The sequence below is a fragment of the Nomascus leucogenys genome, chromosome 1a, assembly GCF_006542625.1.
Source record: "Nomascus leucogenys isolate Asia chromosome 1a, Asia_NLE_v1, whole genome shotgun sequence".
Lineage (NCBI taxonomy): Eukaryota > Metazoa > Chordata > Mammalia > Primates > Hylobatidae > Nomascus > Nomascus leucogenys.
Genome location: NC_044381.1, coordinates 27293607 through 27314941, shown reverse-complemented (window position 1 = coordinate 27314941; position 21335 = coordinate 27293607). Strand labels below are relative to the sequence as shown.

Here is a 21335-nt window from a genome sequence, read left to right as displayed (position 1 = left end):
ATTATAATAACTGTACAGCATATTTCAGGTTTTTAAATATTTTCACATTTTCTTACAACTATTGTAAATTACAACTAAAATGACCTTACCATGTTTTCAAATAACATGTATAGAGTATCCACATTGTGCTAGCTTCTTCAGATAACACGATGCACAGGACTGACTCAGCCCGTCTCATGGAGTTTACAACTGATTTAGGAGTCATTCAGCATACACTATTGAGCACCTACTGTGTTCTAGGCACTGCTGTAGGTGAAAATAGTCATGAATACGACAGTCAGTGTCGCTCCCTAAAAAGCAAGTGGCTTGCCTAGAAAAAAGGCTTAGGCCAGGCGTGGATGCTCACGCCTGTAATCCCAGCACTTTGGGAGGCCAAGGCGGGCAGATCACAAGGTCAGTAGTTCCAGACCAGCCTGGCCAATATGGTGAAACCCCATCTCAACTAAAAATACAGAATTAGCCAGGCATGGTGGCGGGCGCCTGTAATCCCAGCTACTCGGGAGGCTGAGGCTGGAGAATCGCTTGAACCTGGGAGGCAGAGGTTGCAGTGAGCCGAGATTGTGCCACTGCACTCCAGCCTGGGTGACAGCAGAGCGAGACTCCATCTCAAAAAAAAAAAAAAAAAAGGCTTAACACAGGTTTAATATATACTATTAAATTTGTTGGAGAAGTCCTCTCTAAAAAAGTAAAATTTGAATTGGAACCTGAAGATGAAAAGGAGTTAGCCATTCAAAGATCTGGGAAGATAAGTTTCAAGATGAAGGAACCGCAAGTGCAAAGGCCCTGAGGCTAGAACCAGCTTAGCCTGTTTGAGGGCTGAAAGGGAAATGGATGACAGTGAATGAGTGGGTGAGAGAAGGAAAGAGATGAGGTCAGAGAAATTGGCAGGAGTCAGATCATGTGGGCTCTCCAAGGCCACATAAAGAGTTTGACTTTTATTCTAAAATGCAATTAGATATTAAGCATAGATACGACATGCTCTGATTTATGGGTTTAAAAGGCCACTCTGGCTGCTAGGGAGGCTGTTGGGGGTAAAGGGTGGAAGCGGACAGACCAGGTGGGATGCAGGTGAAGGATAATGATGGATTAGCTCAGGGCTGTAGAAGCAGAAATGGTGAAAAAAGGCTGACTTGGGGATATACTTTGGAGAATAAGGTTGACGGGGCTTGATAATGAATTGCATGTGGTGGCTGGGAGTGGGTGAGGGAGGGAAGAGAGTTATCAGGGATGAAGACCAGATTTTTGGTCTGAGCACCTGGGTAGATTGTCAGGCCATAAACTAAGATGGGGGAAAACTGGGAGAGGAGCAGTTTGCAGGGGCGAAGGAGGTCCAGAGAGAAATCAATTGTTCTCTTTGGCCACATTAAGTTTTAGAGGCTTGTTACATATTCAGGTGAAGATATTGCTTAGGCAATTGGCTAACTCTATAGCTAAGGGGAGAGGTCCAGGCTGGAGGTATTTCAAAACAAGGGCCAAGATGAAACCACCTGGTGACTACGAGTAGATACAGGAAGACAGAGGGCAAAAGATTGCATATTTAATTACTATGAAGGGAGTTATGTGTTGTGAAAGGGGAAATATCAGGTTAGCAGAGGGAGAAGCTGGTCAAGGAAAGTTTCTTGGAAACATTAAACCCAAGCTCCTTGAAACCATGAAAACCAAGCAGTGACATTGTATTAGTGAGGATGCTGTCCCAGAGAAGTAATTTGTCATTGGTCATAGAGCTAGTGGCCTGACTAGAACTGTGTTTTATACTTGAACTAAATCAAATGTGCCACAGGCACAGTATAAAACAAAGAAAAGCTGGGCGCGACGCCTCACATATAATCCCAGCACTTTGGGACTCCGAAGCAGGAGGATTACTTGAACCCAGGAGTTCAAGACCAGCCCTGGCAACACAGGGAGAACATATCTGTACAAAAAAAATAAAATATCAGCTGGGAAGCAGTGGTGTGTGTCTGTGGTCCCAGCTACTCAAGAGGCTGAGGTGGAAGGATCTCTTGAGCTCGGGAGGTGGAGGCTGCAGTGAGCCGTGTTTGCGTTACTGCGCTGCAGCCTGGATGACAGAGTCAGACCCTTTAAAAAAATAAGAATAATTTTTAAAACAAAAAAGAGGGGAATAGTGGGCACACCCTGGGACACAGACTCGAGTCTTTCTGTCTGAGGTCACATTGTGGATTTGCCATTTACTACTGGCTGGGTGATTCCAGGTGCATTACTCAACATCTCTGTACTTCAGTTTTCTGTCTGTAAACGGACTTTCTACTAATAGCTAACTGCTTACAGACTGTTTATCGTGATTCTGCTACCAAGATTTTACATACAATATTCAACTTCCCCCTCCAATAATCAATGAGTGACATTATTATTCTCATTCTACTGCTGAGGATGCGGAAGCACATTCACCCATTCCACAAACATTTACTGTGCACCTGCATGTGCTAGGCATGTTCATGGGTGAACACAGCAAAATCTTTGCCTCTGTGCAGCTTCAGTCTGGGGTTTACAGGAAAAGGAGAAAGATGATAAACAAGAGATACGTACATTACACGGTAATTATAAGGGGATACCCGCTATACAAGAAAACAGCAGGATAACAGACATAGGAAGTTGGGACTTTAAGTAAGGCAGCCAGAGCAGACCTCACCAAGAAGGCAATATCTGAGCAAGGATGTTAAGGAAGCCGGGGGCAACCTAGAATCCACCAGCGGGGAGGGTAAGGCGACTCGGAGAAAGGCGAGGGGCTAATGCATCCGTTCTAATAACTCTGACTTTAACCCGGGGCTAGATGGGGAAACACTGGGCAGTTCTACCCCGAGGTGTGACAGAACTTGACCTTCGTTTTAAATCGGTCCATCTGTTTAGGCCCAAGGTTAGTGAGAAAAAACAATATTTGAACGCGGGCAGCCCGGCTCAGTAGTCGGTGCTGTCGGGATTAAAGAATCAGTCGACACCCCCAGGGCTGAGCCCCGCAGCAAGCGCCCCGCGGCAGCCTGGCCCCAGACTGTGGTTACCGCCATCCTTTCACTTAAACTCCGCCCCGATTACTCCCCCGCTCCAAGGCTCCGCATCCACTCCGCCGAGTCTCCACGTAGCGCTTCCCCGGCTACATATTGCGTAACTTCGGCAGCCGGGCGGAGTCTGGACAGAGGCGGAGCGGCGGCTGGCGGAGAGAACGCCCCAGCAATAGTCGCTAGGAGGAAGCCCCAAGAGCCCCTGCCGCCCACGGAACGCGCCTGCGTAATCCGGGTCCAGGCCGCCGACATTCCAGAGACGCCTTCCGCCCCGCCCCCAATTCCGGGGCGGAGTCCTCGGCCGCGCCGGCGCAAAGCGACGCCGCACCCCACGCCTGCGCGCTTCGCCCGCCCGGCCCCATCCCCCGCAGGCTTTTCTCGTGGGGGAGGGGGCACGTCTCGGCGAGTCACGATGATGGCGGCCACCATCCTGTGGTGAGCTAGCGGATTCCCTGCTTGTCTCGCCGAGCCCCTCACGCCTTCTGCAGACTCGGTGGCTGGCGCTCGGCGCGTGAGGAAGCACGGCGGCCCGAGTTTGCGGGGAAGGCCGCAGTCGCGGAGGCAGCGGCGCGGTCCGGGGCACGGGCTGGGGGAGAGGCCGCTCCGCTGGGCGAATGTGACAAGCCCCCACCCCCACCGCCTTCCTCCCCAGAGCGCGAGGAGCGCGGGCGACCCCGGGGCCCCGCCAGGCCACAGACCCCGCCCAGCGGCCAGCACCTGGCGCAGGCCCGGCAGCCGAGTTGCGCGGCGGCACCATGCAGGTCACCCTGAAGACCCTCCAGCAGCAGACCTTCAAGATAGACATCGACCCCGAGGAGACGGTATGCGCGCGGGCCGGGGGCAGGGGCAGCCGCGTGCGGGCCGCGGGGAGCGCCAGGAGCTCGTGGGGCTGGGCGGCGCGCTTCAGCGGGGGAAGTCCCGGAGGGCGCGATGAGGGCCCTGGGTCCTGGTGCCGGCCCTAGCCCCGGCGGCGTACAGCGGAGCCGACCCTCCTGTCTTAGCCGTGGGCTTTGTGGCAGGAGAATGGGGAAGCAGTGGCCGGACGCCGAAGGCCTGGTGGCAGATGGCGTGGAGCGCACGCCCGCGGGCCTGGGCCTAGGAGCTCGTGCTTGCGGGGCCGGAGGGGGATGGGGAGGTCCAGGCCGTCTCGGCCGTGGAGCCTGGCTTTCTGGTGTGGGTGCACAGGTGGGGGAGGGAGACGTAGGCGTCGCCACTACCCCTGCGTGGACCTGGTTAGCAGCTTAGTTCCCAGAGTTGGTAACCCGAGAAGATGAGCCTTAAGAAAAAAAAAAAAGTATCAGGTTCCGTTTGCCGCCGAGTGAGAGGTGAGTGGTGGTTAAAATGAATTTGCCCCTTTCCCCTCAGAATTGTTAACCCTTTTATTTGCAAATGAATCGTTCTGCTGCCTTCCTCCTGCCACCAAACCCACACCCGTGCGTAGATTGCACTTTGAGGCCTCTTTGGTGATGGTTTTAGCTGTTAGAGCTCTTCAAATCCATCCAGGCTCAAACTAAACTTAAGATTTAACGGGTTTTCTGTGTTAGAAATCTTGGAATTGTAGGAGTTGGAACCCTGCAGCCATCCTCCCCCGATCCCCCAAACAGTAGCGGTTCAAGGGGGAGAAAAGAAAAAAAAAACAGTAACTTTGAATCCTTTCTGCATTTAAAGCCTTAAACATTTCAGAAGTCCACATTATACATTTTTCTGTATTTGTGACTGCATAAAGAGACACTGTTGAGGTCAGTACAACTTTATGCCAAGATTCTAAAAACGCTGTGAGTGTAAATTTACTGCTTATGTTCGGAAATACACCGCTAAGATTGTCATAATACTAAGTTTAAACCAGCAGCTTTCTGCCCAACTCTATTTTTAAAAGTAGTTGATTCTATTTTGGGTGGAGATCAGGGGCTTTGGTGTTAAGTAGACCTGAGTTCCATTTGTGGTTTTGTAACTTATTTGCTATGACCTTGGGCAAATTACGCTTAGTTTCATCCTCTGTATAATAGGGATAATACCTGCCTTGCAGATATGTGAAGATTAAATGGTATGTGTTTACTTGGTGGTCAGTAAATGGAATCGATTATTTAAACAATGGATTCCTTTGAGTGGAGATACAGTGTTAGGTTTTTACTTATCTCATTTAATCTTAAGTTTTGTACATCTTTAATTTTTTTAAGAAACAGCCTTTTTGGGATTTGGTACAAAATTATTTGATTTCAGAATATTTATATGTAGGTATATGCTGTGTGATTAACTTCTTAAAAGTACAGGAGATCTCAGTTATACATGAGAAACTTTTCAGTGTCCTCAGAAGTAATTGACAACACCCTGTGGACTGACAGTACTAATAGAATCTAATTTCTCTTGCATATTTCCTTACTGCTTAATGTGCATTAATAAGTTGAAGGGTGAAAGTTAAAATGGAGTTGTTTGATGATTTCAGACAAACTACGTGAAATGCCTATTTGACTTTGGTTCTTTGTGGTAACAAATGTTGGTGCCACAGTAACTTAATCGGCTTATAATACTCAGTTAATTTCAGAATTATTGAAAGCTAAAGAAATATTGTGGCTTTTTGGTAAATATGTGTGGGTGTACTGAAGTTATGCAGTGACTCTTTCAACAGCTCCACTGAAGTATTTATGTTCTGTAAGATTTGTTTTAGTGTTTTAGGCACTTTACACATACAGTGTTAACTGTGAGTTAGTGCTGTACCTGTGTTTGTATAAATTCTTAACTATTTTTGCCGTTTTCCAGCTTATTTCCAAGGAAAAGTAATATGTTATATGTCTGAAAGTATGTTTTTGAAAAGCCCATTGTTAGGGAGCGGGTTCTACGGCTTTTGCTGCTACTTATATAAATATAATTTTGTTGCTATTAGTATAAAAAAACTAATACTGTTAGTCTGGGGCAAGAAATTAAAGCATTTCCCCTGGGATATATGGAACGTTTGCATTGAATGACTTGTCAGTTTTTATTTTAATGACTTTAGGAAATATTTTTCATGACAACTGTTTCAATTCTGTGTTTGTAGTGGGTTTTAATTAATATTTGTTTTTGATACGACACTTTAGAATTCCAGTAAGAAAATAAACAATGAAAATTATGTTTTCTAGGGCAACACTAAGTGTCCTGTTTCTAAGTTGTTGTGAGAACGAGGTAACCAAGGATATTAGAAATAGATCTAAAATAAAGACAAGATAGGATCTTATTGAGACCTGTTTTTGGTCTGCTTACAGATTTGTCCTTGTTTAATTTTTACCTAGAAGGAACCAAGGAAATTAAGTAACTTATATAGCCAGTATAGCAATTCTTGTGAGCTTGAGATGAGCATGAGCAAAAATGGAAGAAAGGACTGTGCGATAAGTGGAATCATGGGAATGATTCATTTGTTGAACAAGTAAATGTTTAGTGAGCTTTGCTGGCAGGACTGGAGGAGTACGGGGACCTGTAGAACGTGGCTGGGGCTTCTGGAAGCCTTATTGACTTAGTCAAAGCTCAGTGACTATAGAGTAGGGGGATATACAAAGTGGAAAAAGCAAGATAATTTGTTTTAAGATGTTTTTGTTTGCCCTAGTTTTAACAAAACTTTCTTAGACTTACTGGGCATTTTGTACCATTTACTTGACTATTACCGTGATACATTACATGACCACTGCCTTTAGTGTTAATCTTTACAAAGATCTTTTTGTTTTTTACAATTGTAATGCAAGCCTTCTTATAAAATATTCAAACAATACAGAAACAAAATGAGAAGGTGGTATGTGTGGGGTAGGGAGACCATTGCTAGGAGATTTTCTTCATTATGTGCTTTTTTTTTTTAACTGTAAAAATTGTGGGAGACTTAAGTAGCCTACATATTAAAGCATTTTGAGACGTCTGATAGAGCACTGCTTCTCTGAAATACTTAAAAATTCTGAAGTTTAGGCTGGGTGCGGTGGCTCATGCCTGTAAACCCAGCAGTTTGGGAGGCCGAGGTGGGCAGATCACGAGGTCAGGAGATCGAGACCATCCTGGCTAACACGGTGAAACCCCGTCTCTACTAAAAAAATACAAAAAATTAGCCGGGCGTGGTGGCATGCGCCTGTAGTCCCAGCTACTCAGGAGGCTGAGGCAGGAGAATCGCTTGAACCCGGGAGGCAGAGGTTGCAGTGAGCTGAGATCACTCCATTGCACTCCAGCCTGGGCGACAGGGCGAGACTCCGTCTCAAAAAAAAAAAAAAAAAATTCTGAAGTTTAATGGTGTGATGGACATTTAGAGGGAAATGGAGTACAGTTTTTAAGCTCAGTTTTATAGTCAGTTAGTGTTTTGTATTACTGTTGCTTAAAGCCATTAAGAAAGGTAGATTTAAGAATAAACCTTTTGAGATAAAATACAGTGCAGTATTTTATTGCATCACTGAAATGGTGACAAGAAAGAGTATGTCATACGCAAATTAATCCTGCATTCTAACTCTTGACACTGTTTGCCTTGAACAACTAAAAACAAAACTCAGTAAATTTGAGATGAGACTTTAAATGCAAAAGCTGAAATGTGATTGGATTAGTATATAAGTGACATTAAAATTCTACATATACATTGGATGTTTTTGCTAAGATAATTGTAAAGATATCAATTTTAATGTCTATAAATAGCATATTAGTGTGCTGCGAAGAATTACCTAATTTCGTGGTTTATCTCTATAATGTGATTGTTATAAAATACTGCTTTACCCAGCACTTTGGGAGGCCGAGGCGGGTGGATCACCTGAGGTCAGGAGTTCGAGACCAGCCTGACCAACATGGTGAAACCTGGCCTCTACTAAAAATAGAAAATTAGCTGGGCATGGTGGTGCATGCCTGTAATCCCAGCCACTTAGGAGGCTGAGGCAGGAGAGTCTCTTGAACCTGGGAGGAGGAGGTTGCAGTGAGCTGAGATCGCACCGTTGCACTCCAGCGTGGGTAACGAGCGAAACTCCATCTCAAAAAAAAAAAAAGTGTGTGTGTATATTGCTTTAGTACTTGTTCTGTATTATACAGTATTTACTAGCCATTATTTATTAGTGAAGTATTCCTGTGGTGATTATATTTTCAATATAGTCATGCTAGATACAATTTCATATTTTAGAAGCTTCCTAGATTAAGGCAATGAGTAGTAAATGTATTAAAAATACTATATCACAGAGGTGAAATTGGCATATTGGTAGAACAAGACACAGAAAGAAACTGAGAAATCTGGTACATTTTTGCCAGACTTTTGCTGTTTTGATGGCGTGCACACAGTAGGCATTTAGTAAAGATCTTTGAATGAACTGAATATATTCTTTTGGTGAACTGGCAAGGCAGTGATCCCCCAATGTAGTGTGTTTGCATGTTGATTTATTTATTTAATAAATACTTGCTGTGTACTTACTAGATGTCAGGTCCTGCTGTGATGGTATGTGCATTCTAGTGGGATAAAACCATCAAAAAATAAATTTTAAAAACCAGATAATGGTAAGTGCTATGCAGAAAGTTGAAATAGGATAAATTATTTGATAGTACTTCACTGGGTGCTACTTTTTTGTTGTTGTTTTGTTTTGTTTTTGAGATGGAGTCTTACTCTGTAGCCCAAGCTGGAGTGCAGTGGCGCCATCTCGGCTCACTGCAACCTTTGCCTCTGGGGCTCAAGCGATTCTCCTGCCTCAGCCTCCCAAGTAGCTGGGACTAGAGGTGTGCCCCACCACACCTGGTTAATTTTTTTGTATTTTTAGTAGAGACAGGGTTTTATCATGTTGCCCTGGGTGGTCTTGAACTCCTGAGCTCAGGAGATCTGGGTGGCTACTTTTAAATTTACTAGTCACTGAAGGCCTTTCTGAATAAGGTGACATTTAAGCTGAGAGCTGAGTAAAAATGAGCACTCAAGATGAAGAGAATGTTTTCTGTAGGGAACTGCTAGAGCAAAGACTTTTAAGAATGTGTTTTGGGAACTAAAAAAAAGCCTGCATTGCTAAGGTGATGGGTAAGAGATAAGAGAGTGAGTTGGGTAAGAGATAACAGAGTGAGTCAGGCAAGTGGCCAGAGTATTGTAGGCTAGGGGTTTTCATGGTAAAATTGGAAACGTTTACAAGCAGGACAGAAATCTTCGTTTCTTTGTCTCTCTTTCTCTTTTCTCTTTTTTCCTCCCTTCCTCCCTCCCTTCCTCATTTCCTCCCTTCCCTCTCCTTTCCTCTCCTTCCCTCTCCTTGCCTGTCCTTGCCTCCTTTCCTCCCTTCCTTCCCCGCTCCCTCCTTTCCCTCCCTTCCTTTTTCGACAAGGTCTTGCTCTGTCACCCAGGCTAGAGTACAGTGGCATGATCATAGCTCACTGCAGCCCCAAACTCCTGGGCTCAAGTGATCCTCCACTCTAAGCCTCCTCAGTAGCTGGGACTACCGGGGCATGCCACCACGCCCAGCTAATTTTAGTTTTTTTTTTTTTTTTTTGTAGAGATGTGGTCTTGATGTTTTATCCAGGCTGGTCTCCGACTTCTAGCCTCAAGTGATCCTCCTGCCTCAGCCTCCTAAAGTGTTGGGATGACAGGCATGAGCCAGCACACCTAGCCGAGTAATATTTATTGTAGGTTTTTTAAAGGTTACTTTGGTGCTGTGGGGTGGGCAAAAGTGAAAAGCAGAGACATCAGTTAGGGGGCTTGTGCAGTAGTTTTAAGTAATTGCAGCTTGAACCAGGGCAGTAGGAATGGAGATGTAGAGAAGTAGATGGAATTAGGATATGTTTTGAGAGGTACAGTTGGCTGTACCACTTGCTGTGTGACCTCAGGCAAGTTACTCAGTATGTGCCTTTTGGTCCTCTGCTGTAAAATTAGAATACTAGTATGAAAGTACTAACTTATTGGATATGAGTTTTGAAATAATATTAACAGTGCTTGGCAATGTGGTCCCACTCTCCCTCCATTGTTCTTGCTTAGAAAGCCTCAAATGTGATTAAATCCAACTTAATGTTTGTACTTGCACCTGAGTGGCCAGAGATGCACCTGTAGCCACATTGACTTCTCTCTCTTAAATTTATGAACATTAAGGAACTTAAGTTCATGAGCCTTAAGGAATATTAAGGCACACTAAGGAACGTTAATTGGGTCCTTAGTGTGCAGCACCTGACAGTCTTACAGTTTACTAGTCCAGTCACTCTTCCACTGCCACAGGATGCTTTCATATCATCTACCCTCCTTATTTTCACTTGATGACCCTAGTCTTTATTTGATTGAGAATTTAGAAATAATCCAGACAGAATGTCTACAGGGTCCTACCGTAGCTACCTACCTGCTAGCCTCCTCTTACTGTAGATCGTTCTGAATTGTGGGCGGTGCTATCTAAGGCAGGTCCTTCCACTTCTCCACTATACCTCATCCTGTCATGTGTGAAGGACATCACTCCATCAGATCTTCTTTTCTCTTCATCACTGATTTTTCCCATTTCTAGGGTATACAAACATTTTTTCCCCATCTTAATGGTACGCTCCCTTATGTCCACATCCCTCTTTAGCTGCTGCCCTATTTCCCTGCTTCTCAAGAAAATTCAGGAGTATCTCTTAATTCTGTTTACTTTTTTCCACATCTTGCTCTTTTCAGATCCACCATACTGTTCCTAAAAGGGAGTCCTCACAACTTTGTACTTGTGCCTTGTCCTTAAGCACAATACTTTTAAAAAAGTCTCTCCTCATTATTAAAATGGGAATAATAATGAACTGCTTTCCTAACAGTTGTGAAAATCAGGTGAGATCATGGGCATGGAAATATTTAGTGAATTGTGAAATTAGAAATAAATTTTGCAGTTTTTAAACTAATCCTGCTTTCATCAGTTTTTATTTCGATCATTTCACTATCCTTTCTTTAAAAGGTTTGTATGAATGAGATATTCTCATTTTCTTAGATTGACATAATCAGCAGTTTTGAACAGTGTAAAATCAGTGAACAAGGTCCTGCCGCGATAGATGCCGTATAGGATTCCGGTTAATTTCTGAAAGAAATTTGCTAAATTTAACCCTACTGTGGCACAGTGAATTGTATGAAGGACACTACACCATCTGTTCCCTATAAGTTTAGATAAATAAATGTTTTTTTATAGTGTCACAAAAGCTAATTTTACAACCGAATGAGCTTTATAAAACTTTTAAACATTATATAAACTTATTTCAGCAGAGGAAGTAGAGCAGCTACAAATGACTGACAATACATGAACAGATTCTAGAGGCTTAAAACAGGTAGATAAAATTGTTCTCACCCATTATTCCCCACACACTTCTGGTTGAATTAGGTAGGCACCTTGTTTTTGCTAGTGCACTGGAGACATCCATTCTTTGCCTATATAGAAACTTACAGGTATCTTGGGAATTCTGCTTACTCAGTTTTCAAATTCCTGTGTTTCTTTTGGTCTGTTGAAATCATACTGTTAGGAATATGTTTTATAATAGATTAAATTGGCATGAATTGGTTGGCTTAATTTCTGTTGGACAAGTGGGTTTTGGATTTCAAATCATATATTTAAAATAATAGCCTTTTGGATCATAACCCCAATTTGAGGATTGTCTTTGTTATAGTGCCTGCCTCTTCTCACGTAATTGATGTTATGCTATCAGTTATTGTTTCAATTGTAAAAATCTCCTGTACTAAATTATTTTATTCTTTGGGTCCAATGAGGAGATTTTTCCTGTTTGTACTGAAGTCAGCTGACCTTTTAAAAATCAAATTTATATTTGTAGAATTATCAGGAACCTACCTTGGGACAGAAATTCCCCAGGAAATACTCTGGTGCCTGTACCAATTTCTCAAGTGGAAGGAGAACAACCAAAGAACCAAAAAAGAAAAAGCATCGCCTGTAGTGTACATAAGAAATCCTTTAGTAAACATTTGGCTTTGGGAATCTCCTTTATTTTGCTAATTTTTGATTGCCAAAATTTAATTGCTATTATTATTTTTTAATTAGGCCGTGTAGTATTAGAACTGCCTTAGACCTTTTTCTTTTAAATGAAATCTCTTTTTTCTCTTTGAAAGTCCAGTTTTCCCTAAATTACTCAAATAATTCAGGCTCATTATAGTAAATAAAGTACAATAAAATGTGAACGGCTTTTGCCCTTGGTCTAAGGAACCACTGTAGACTCTGTATATCCCTCTAGTCTTTTTTAAAAATATATTTACACATAATACATGAACACAACTACACTATTTGTGTAAAAAAATTAATTAGCAGCTAGCTTTTTTCTTAAAAGATAGTTATAAATATTCCATTCATTTATATTGCATAGTGTTCAAATGAATGTATGTACATTAATTTATTTTACCATTTCTCCTTTGTGGATGTTTAGGGTTGTTTTCAGTTTTTAGTACTGCAAAAAGCAATGTAGGGCACACACTTTGTACCTTTGTCTTTGAAGTAGTTACATGAGCACCTCTAGCATTGATTTCTAGATGTGGAATTATTTGGTCAAAGTGTGGCAGATTGCCTTAAAAAATGCCTGGTCAGGCGGAGCGTGGTGGCTCACACCTGTAATCCCAGCACTTTGGGAGGCTGAAGTGGGCGGGAGGCTGAAGTGGGCGGATCACAAGGTCAGGAGTTCGAGACCATCCTGGCCAACTTGGTGAAACCCCGTCTCTACTAAAAATACAAAAAATTAGCTGGGTGTGGTGGCGCGCCCCTGTAGTTCCAGCTACTTGGGAGGCTGAGGCAGGAGAATCACTTGAACTCCGGAGGTGGAGGTTGCAGTGAGCCAAGATCGCGCCACTGCACTCCAGCCTGGTGACAGAGCGAGACTCCATCAAAAAAAAAAAAAAAAAAAAAAAACCTGGTCAGTGCTTACAAACATTAACAATATTTGTTATTTACAAATACCATCTCCCATATGAGTAGCCAGGATTCAAATTTAGAGACTCTGGCTCTAGAGCCTATATGTTTAACCTTTTTATTTCATCTGCCTTAGTGTCCCCATCAGAAAAAGAGGATAATAGTATCTACCTGTGTACTAGTTAACCTATTACTGCCTAACAAAGTACCCCAAAACTTAATTAAAACAGTAAACACTATTTCATAGTTTCTGTGAGTCAGAAATTCAGGGATATTTTAGCTCTGTGGTTCTTATTCAGAGTCTCAGGAAGTTGCATTTAAGGACTTCGTTCTATGCATTAAAGGCTTGACTGGCTGGAGGGTTCCCACTGAAAGTGACTTCCTCACATGGCTAACAACTTGGTGATGGTTATTGACTGGGGCCTCAGATCCTCCCCATATGGGCCTCTCCCCAGGATGCCTGAGTGTCCTTGTGACATTGTGGCTGGCTTCTCCCAGTGTTAGTGATCCTAGAGAGCAAAATAGAAATAATAGCTTTTATATTATATATAAACCAGCCTCAGAAATCACACTTTTACTTCAGCAGTATCTTACTATTCTTGTGGACTAGCCATAATTCAGTATGTGAAGGGTGTGTACAAAGGCTTGAATACCAAGAGATGGGAGTCATTGGGGGCCATCTTGGGTGTTGGCTACTGCAACCTCATAGAGATGTAGTACAGATTAAAAGAGTTAATTATTGTGAGGCTCTTAGTACACTGCCTGGCATATGGCAAGTACATAGCCTACATTAGCTTTTATTCAGATGTTATATTTCAGGGCTACCCATTAAAACTTTACACATTTATACTGTATATAGTTACAACAGTAATAAGGGACAACATAGTTACAAAAGAAGGAAAAATAATAACTGTAACAGTGAGCAAGCTGTTATATGGAATATGCAATTGCTGACCTAATTAACAAGCAATAGCCTAGAAATCTTATGCAAAGTGCTATGTAAGAAGATTGACACGACAGCTCATTATACTATCATAGGAATATGATTTACAAGATATTATTTTGATGTCTCATGCATGACCTAAATTTGTCGAATGAAAATGACTAGTTTTTTTAAGAGACAGAGTCTTGCTCTGTTGCTCAGGCTGGAGTACACTGACAATATTATAGCTCACTCCAACCTTGAACTCCTGGGCTCAGTCAGTCCTTTCACCTCAGCCTCCTGAGGTAACTGGGACTACAAGCGGGCACCACAGCACCTGTCTAATTAAAAAAAATTTTTTTTGAGATGGTGGCTCACTGTGTTGACCAGGCTGACCTCGAACTGTTGGGATAACAGGGGAAATGACTGCTTTTAATGGTTGTTGGCCTGAACTAGAATAGTGCCAGTGCCACAGAGATGCACGGTAGTGCTCACATTAGGGAATAATTAGATGGTAAGTTAAGCTTTGTGGCTTTGTGGTGGCACTTTTAAATACACTATTATGATTGTCTTCCTTTGGAGGAAAAAAGAAAAACCATGCCCATCATGTTTAATATTATATTGAGTACGTTTTTATTTTTAAATGCACGATTTTGTAAGAGAAAATTAAGTAGCTAGAAAAAAAGTTTGATTTCTTGAATGTTAACCCTGTCTTTGTCTCTAGTGGAATTGATGATAAACCACCATTATTTATATAGCGGGAAATGCAGCACAATGAAAGTTCTAGCCCTGATTATGTACTGGGACTGTGGTGCTCAGGTTTATATTCACTCTGTTGAGATGGCTTACTGGAATGGGAGCATTGGCGTGGGGCTCAGCGCAGTTAAAGGAGTCATAATTGCATCTATTGTGGGCCATATCCTTTCCAAGAGAAACCTTGTGCTGAGTTCATACCTCTTCCTTTGAAGCATCCAGAAAGAAGGCAGTCTTTCTTGCTAATCTGTTTTAAAGTATGCTCAATTAGGTTGGGTTAGGGATGATTTAAACAAAATAATTTAGACACAGTTCTTCCATAGATACATTATAGTTTAAATGCCTCTAGGACATCCTGTGAAGGTGTTCAGTAGAGAGTTAAGTGTGGATAAATGAAGGTCAGGGAGAGAGAGCTGGGCTAGAAATACAGATGACATCTGCATGGTTATTAAAACTAGGAGTAGACACAATGGATTATCCTGGAAGTCTAAGTAGCACTTAAAGGGCTGGCCAGGGAGGAGGATTTCGTGAAGCAGTGAATGGAGAGATAGGAAAACCAAAAGTATGGCGTCCTGGAAGCCAAGGGATGGCAGTATGTAAAGGAGGGACAGGTCAGTACTGTCACACATGACGAGGGAGATAGGAGAGGATTAAGAAGTGTCTTATCATTATGGTGTTGCAGAATTCAGTTATGTTGGCAAAGAGCAGTGTTAATGGAATGGCCAGCGGTGGATGGGGGGGGACTGCCAGAGAAAATAAGCAGCAGAATGAGAATAAATTTCATGTTTTTGTTTATCAGCACAGTATTGCTCTCTTTTGAGTAGTTGGTTTGAGATTATGAATAAGTGAAGACAGTGGTGTGTATTTAAGTTTTTGAAGAATTAGATTGTGGGGGGAGAGAGTCTAGTAGGAGACGTGATTGTTAAGTGTTTGTTTTTAAAATGATAAAGAATTAGGTCTAAGTGTGAATGAAAGTGAACTGAGTGAGAGAGAGGCTGAAAAAGCTGGGAGAGATAGGAAATATAATGAATTTAGTAAGATACTGAAAAATACTTGGAGGAGAACCAGAGGACAGGTGGAAAGAATTAGGTTTGAAAGAAAGGGATACTTTTTTCATTTAATAGTTGAGAAGGAGATGTAGGTGAGTCTGGATGCAACAAAGTTAGACAAAGTTGAAAATAATTTTCTCTGTCTTCTGTTTTTAATAAGGTAGAAAGTGGTCGCCTGCAGAGAGTACGAGAGGATGCTGTGAATCAGATTTAGAGTAGAATGCAGATTTGAGATTTTCTTTTGGAGGATGGAGAAGAGGGCTAACCAGGGGGAACAGAAAATTTAGTGTATCCATTTCTCCACTAGCATTTAGAAAATGGTATAAATGTAGATAGGCAGTCTCTTAGGTGAAAGTTGAAATTGGTTAGCTAAGCAAGGTTAGGACAATGAGACACCACAGAGTGGCTGGAGTAAGTTTTAGAGGTTGAATACTGACAGAAATAAATGATGTTGGTCCAAATACAGAATTTTGTGTGTCAGGAGCAGCAGAAAGACAAGGAAGTTTTTGATATTAGAAGGTGATAGGAGCAATGATAGTGAAAAGTTGAAATGAAAGTAGAGACTCTAGGAACCAAGTCTTAAGGAGATTCAAGAGCAAGTATAGTGAACAGTTACTAAGAGCTGGTAGGAACAGGAGATTGGTCACTTATAATTTTAAACATGGAGTGGTTTTTAGATGACAGAATTCAGCCTGTGTTCTGTAAGTATAGATTGGATTGTAAAGTAAAGATCATTGTTTTGTTTAAGGTAAGGAACAATGCCAGAATTTTAGACAGGTCAGTGAACCTGGCTCCAAAGTCTGGTTCAGTTATTTTCTTTGAAGTGATATTGTTGGGTCAAATCCCCGCACCTACCCCCACCACCTTAAAAATGTTGAAGCATCTTGGCATGTTGCCCTCAAAAATTTTGATCATTTGATACTTTAATTCTTATTCTGAGAATGTATTTCTTCACTTTCAATGCCAAGAATTATTCAAAACAATCTTTCCAGTGTGATAGTCTGTTGGATTAATAACATGAGGCATCAAAATTTGTGTTTGGTTACTAATGAGGTTGAGCTTTTCTGTGCTGTGACTGTGTAATTGTGAATTGCCTGCCCTATCATTTGTCCAATTTTTTTATTAGTGCAAAAACAGTTTTGTGCCTTGTCTCTCTCTCTCTCTTTTTTTTTTTTTTCTTTTTCTTGAGACAGTCTCATTCTGTCACCCAGGCTGGAGTGGAGTGGCGTGATCTCGTCTCACTGCAGCCCCAGCCGCCCAAGTAGCTGGGATTACAGGCGTGTGCCACCATGCCCAGTTAATTTTTGTATTTTTAATAGACATGGAGTTTTGCCATGTTGGCCAGGCTGGTCTCGAGCTCCTGGCCTCAAATGATCTGCCCACTTTGGCCTTCCAGAGTGTTGGGATTACAGGCGTGAACCATTGCACCCTGCTGCCTTTTCTCTTTTTTAATTGCCTTTTTTTTTTTTTTTTTTGAGATGGAGTCTTGCTCTGTCGCCAGGCTGGAGTGCAGTGGCACAATTTCGGCTCACTGCAACCTCCGGCTCCCTGGTTCGATTGATTCCCCTGCCTCAGCCTCCCGAGTAGCTGGGACTACAAGTGTGCGCCACCATGCCTGGCTAATTTTTGTATTTTAGTAGAGACGGGGTTTCACCATGTTGGCCAGGATGATCTTGATCTCTTAACCTTGTGATCTGCCTGCCTTGGCCTCCCAAAGTGCTGGGATTACAGGCATGAGCCACTGCGCCCAGCCTCTTAATTTCTTTTATTTTTTTAATTTTTATTTGTCCTTTTTTTCTGTTTGAGTTGCATGGTTAGCCTGTTAATTTTTCTTCTTTGTTGAATAAACATTTTTAGTGTTTAGTCTACAATTACTTCTTTAGCCAAATCATATAGGTATCTTGTATGGAGCTCCCATTGTTATGTTCTTAATATTCTGTGTTTTGTTTTGTTTTGTTTTTGAGACAGAATCTTGCTCTTGTCGTCCAGGCTAGAATGCAATGGTATGATCTTGGCTCACTGCAACCTCTGCCTCCTGGGATTCAAGCAGTTCTCCTGCCTCAGCCTCCCAAGTAGCTGGGATTACCGGTGCCAGCCACCATACCCGGCTGATTTTTGTATTTTTAGTAGAGATGGGGTTTCACTGTGTTGGCCAGGCTGGTCTCGAATCCAGCCTTAGGTGATCGTCTGCCTTGGCCTCCCAAAATATGGGATTACAGGCGTGAGCCACTGTGCCCAGCCTTAATATTTTTTAATCAATTTTGATTTCTTTGAAGCAAAAGTTATTTAGTAGTAAATTACTAAAGGGCCTTTTTTTTTTTTCTTTGGTCCAGCTTTTCTTAATTTATGGGGCTTTTTTTTTCCTTTTGTCCTCTCCTCCCTCATTTTTGATATAAAGCTAGACGTCCCGTTATTTAAGCGTTTTGAAATATGAAATATTTAAGTCTGTCTTATACTTCATTGTAACCTGTCAAGAATGAGATATTCCTGCATGTTTATTTTCTTTTACTTGTTGCTTCATATGTGTCTTTTTTTCCTTCACATATGTCTATGCTCTGTTCATTTATTCATCCAGCACAGGATAATGGAGCACCCACTCCATGCCAAGCCACTATGTATTGCCCTGAAAACTGGGTTCGTGCATAGAGATACACTTGGTCTGTAATTTATTTGTAGTTTTCCTAAATAATCACACTTGGAAATATTGTATCCTTTTATCCCTCTATAAACAAAGTTTGAGAAGAAATTTACCATACACCACTGAGTGCTCCACCCATGCTCTGCCATCAGTTGGTTGACTTGGCAAGTCTCTTACTTAGCATGTAGGATAGCAGTCCTCAAACGACTTGATTTCAAGACTTGTTTACATTTAAATAAGTTATTGAGGGCTCCAGAATAACTTTTGTCGATATGCTTACGTTTTATTTTATTTATTTTTTAAGGCAGATTCTCACTCTGTCACCCAGGCTGTAGTGCAGTGGCGTGATCTTGGCCCACTGCAACCTCCACTTCCAGGGTTCAAATGATTCTTGTACCTCATCCTCCCAAGTAGCTGAGATTACAGGCATCTACCACCACGCTTGGCTAATTTTTTTTTTTTTTTTTTTTTTTTTTTTTTTTTTTTTTTTTTCATTTTTAGTAGAGACAGGATTTTACTGTGTTAGCCAGGCTGATCTCGAACTCCTGGCCTCAGGTGATCCTCCCACCTCAGCCTCCCAAAGTGCTGGGATTACAGGCTTGAGCCACTGCGCCCGACCTAATTTACTTACATTTGTTAATGTTTACCACATTAGAAATTAAAACAAATTTTATTAATGTTCATTTAAAAATATAAATTTATTATATTATAACTTTTTTTGCAAAAATAACTGTATGCCAAAATAACAGTAACAACAAAGCACTGAAAAGACTGACACTGTTTCACTTTTTTTGCAAATCTGATGTTTGCCTTTAAAAAAATTTTACTTGTGTTTTACCTTTGAAATGGGGAACAGTGGAAAATAGTGGATTGAGATTTTTGTGATGGATTTCTACTTTGGGGAACATCAGAATAGCAATGATGCTACTGATCCATTTCAGGAAGATCATTGCAGCAAGGAAGGTTTATATGGTTTTTGCAAAATACTCTGCTTGGAGTCATAAGGGATGGTAACCTCTTTATTTCCGTCTCCTCGTCTATAAGATTGAATGGGTGACATTTCCTTTTGTCCCAGAGTTTTGAGGATTGTGTGAAATTGTATGTTAACATCTGAAGCTAAATAAGCTTTTTTTATCTTTGAAGTACACACTATCACTTTTTAATTGTACAAAAGAAACCTATATTTGTATCCCTTTCTGTCTAAAACTGAGAGAACTGTCAACTTAGATAATTTTCAAGAAGTATTTTTCTCCTTGGTTCTTGTGCCTTTAAAGTAATGAAAGTAGTTCTGTAAAGGCAAATGGGAAAGCCATCTCTGCCTTTTTTACTCCTGTACCTCCCTACTTAACAAGTTAAGAGGTCCATTAGACTCATTTTTCTGAATACTGTATAATGAGCCTAATTGTCACACAGTTTTAGGAAATGAAGAGACTATAAAGGTCATGGATTCCAGCTCCTCTTATAGATGAAACTGATGCTGAGAGAAGCTAAGCTGCTTGTTTAAGAGCACTGAAATTGTCTGGTGGTTTTCAGCCTGGGCTGAACTTTGGGACCACCTGTAAAGCTTTTTAAAAATACTGATGTCAAGGTCCCACTCTCAGAGATTATGTTTTAATTGGTGTTTGTAAAGCCCCCCTGGTGATTGTAATGAAACATAACACTTAAAATGAATCATGTGCCTTTTAACATTCACAATTGAACCTTTAACATTGAAGTATTCTTATTGTTGATGAGACTATTTTATTTCTTAGACTTTTTAGGTGATTGAGCTTTACTTTCTTGCTCCGTGGGAAATAAACCCATAAACACTATATAAACCAAAACTTTGATGTTGAAAACTTTATTTTAAATTATCAGGTCAACTAGTAAATTTTTAAAATTCTGTGTGTGTATCAGATGGTGTTAAAGTTTATGCCTATCATAACTAATAATGAGTTAATGTTGAATCTTTTTTGATATAAATTGGAAAAACATAATATTTGAGGTTTTGGAGGCATTAATAATTATGTATATAATTTTTGTCTTCCATTATTTATTCAGATTCTGGATTGTCATTTTTTATTTAGACTTTTTCCAAAACAAATCTTTATTTTTCCTATAGGTGAAAGCACTGAAAGAGAAGATTGAATCTGAAAAGGGGAAAGATGCCTTTCCGGTAGCAGGTCAAAAATTAATTTATGCAGGTATGAATTAAATATTAAAATTAACATGCCATGTCTTGATATTCTTTTAGTTTTAGAAATGTTATCTTACATATTGTAGTATATTCAAATTGTCAGAAAAATGATTGTACAAATAAAAGCAGTGAAAGAGCAGTCATTTGAATCTAATATTAATATTCAATCTTCTCTTTATTCACATTTGCCCTATGTATTTTTCATCAAATGGTATTAGTTTTGTTTTATCTTTTGTAAGCATCATGTAACTGGATTTTGTGTTTTTAATCAAACTGAGCTTTTTTAAAAATTGAATTGAAACCATTTATACTGATTGTGTTATTATTAGTATGTTTGGAATCATTCCTGTAAAATTATTTTAACCAAAACTGACTGAAGAGTACAGAAAAAACACATCACACAGACACCTACAGGAAGAAAAAAAATTAATATTCAGAATATGTAAAGAATTCTTAGAAATCAATAAGGAAAGGATGACCAGTAAAGCAACAAAGGATGAGAGTAGGAATTATACATTTGACTAGCCTCACTGATAACCAGGAAAATGTATATTAAAAATACACTTGATATCCAAATTCAGTAGAGAAAATGCTTTCATTGTAGATGTTAGTAAGGTGGGTGTTCGATCGCTCATGGATTCTTCTTTTTTTCTGAATAGTGTTTCCTAAAGTGAGACAGCCTGGAGGAAATGCTAACCTGGTGATTCAGTCCCATTATTTTTATAGGTCAGAATTCAGAAGCCTAAAGAAGCAGACATAAAATTCAAATTTCCAGTTTCTTGTTTTGGCCTGTTTTCTCATTCCTATCCATATTCCTTTCTGACTTAATGTTAGCAGCTTTTGATTCAATAGCTTTTTAAAGATGGAAAACTAAATTCATGGAGCAGGAAACACCAGAGAGTCCTGCCTGCGTAGTAGTGACCTTCAGCACGACCACAGTCTTGTGTACTTGGTGCATTTCTGAGTTCTATAGCATCTTGCCCTTTCTTGTG

At 40.9% G+C, this 21335-nt stretch overlaps 1 protein-coding gene across 1 annotated transcript in view; it reads left to right on the top strand.

Annotated features, from left to right (window-relative positions):
* Positions 1–3418: 3418 nt before the first annotated feature.
* The window catches only part of RAD23B (RAD23 homolog B, nucleotide excision repair protein), a 48696-nt gene continuing 30779 nt past the window's right edge, over positions 3419–21335 (top strand). Inside the window, exons 1-2 of the mRNA XM_030825102.1 lie at positions 3419–3835; positions 20269–20350. Of these exons, the coding sequence (XP_030680962.1) occupies positions 3770–3835; positions 20269–20350 (148 nt within the window). The 5' untranslated portion in view covers positions 3419–3769. The remainder of the gene's footprint in view (positions 3836–20268; positions 20351–21335) is intronic.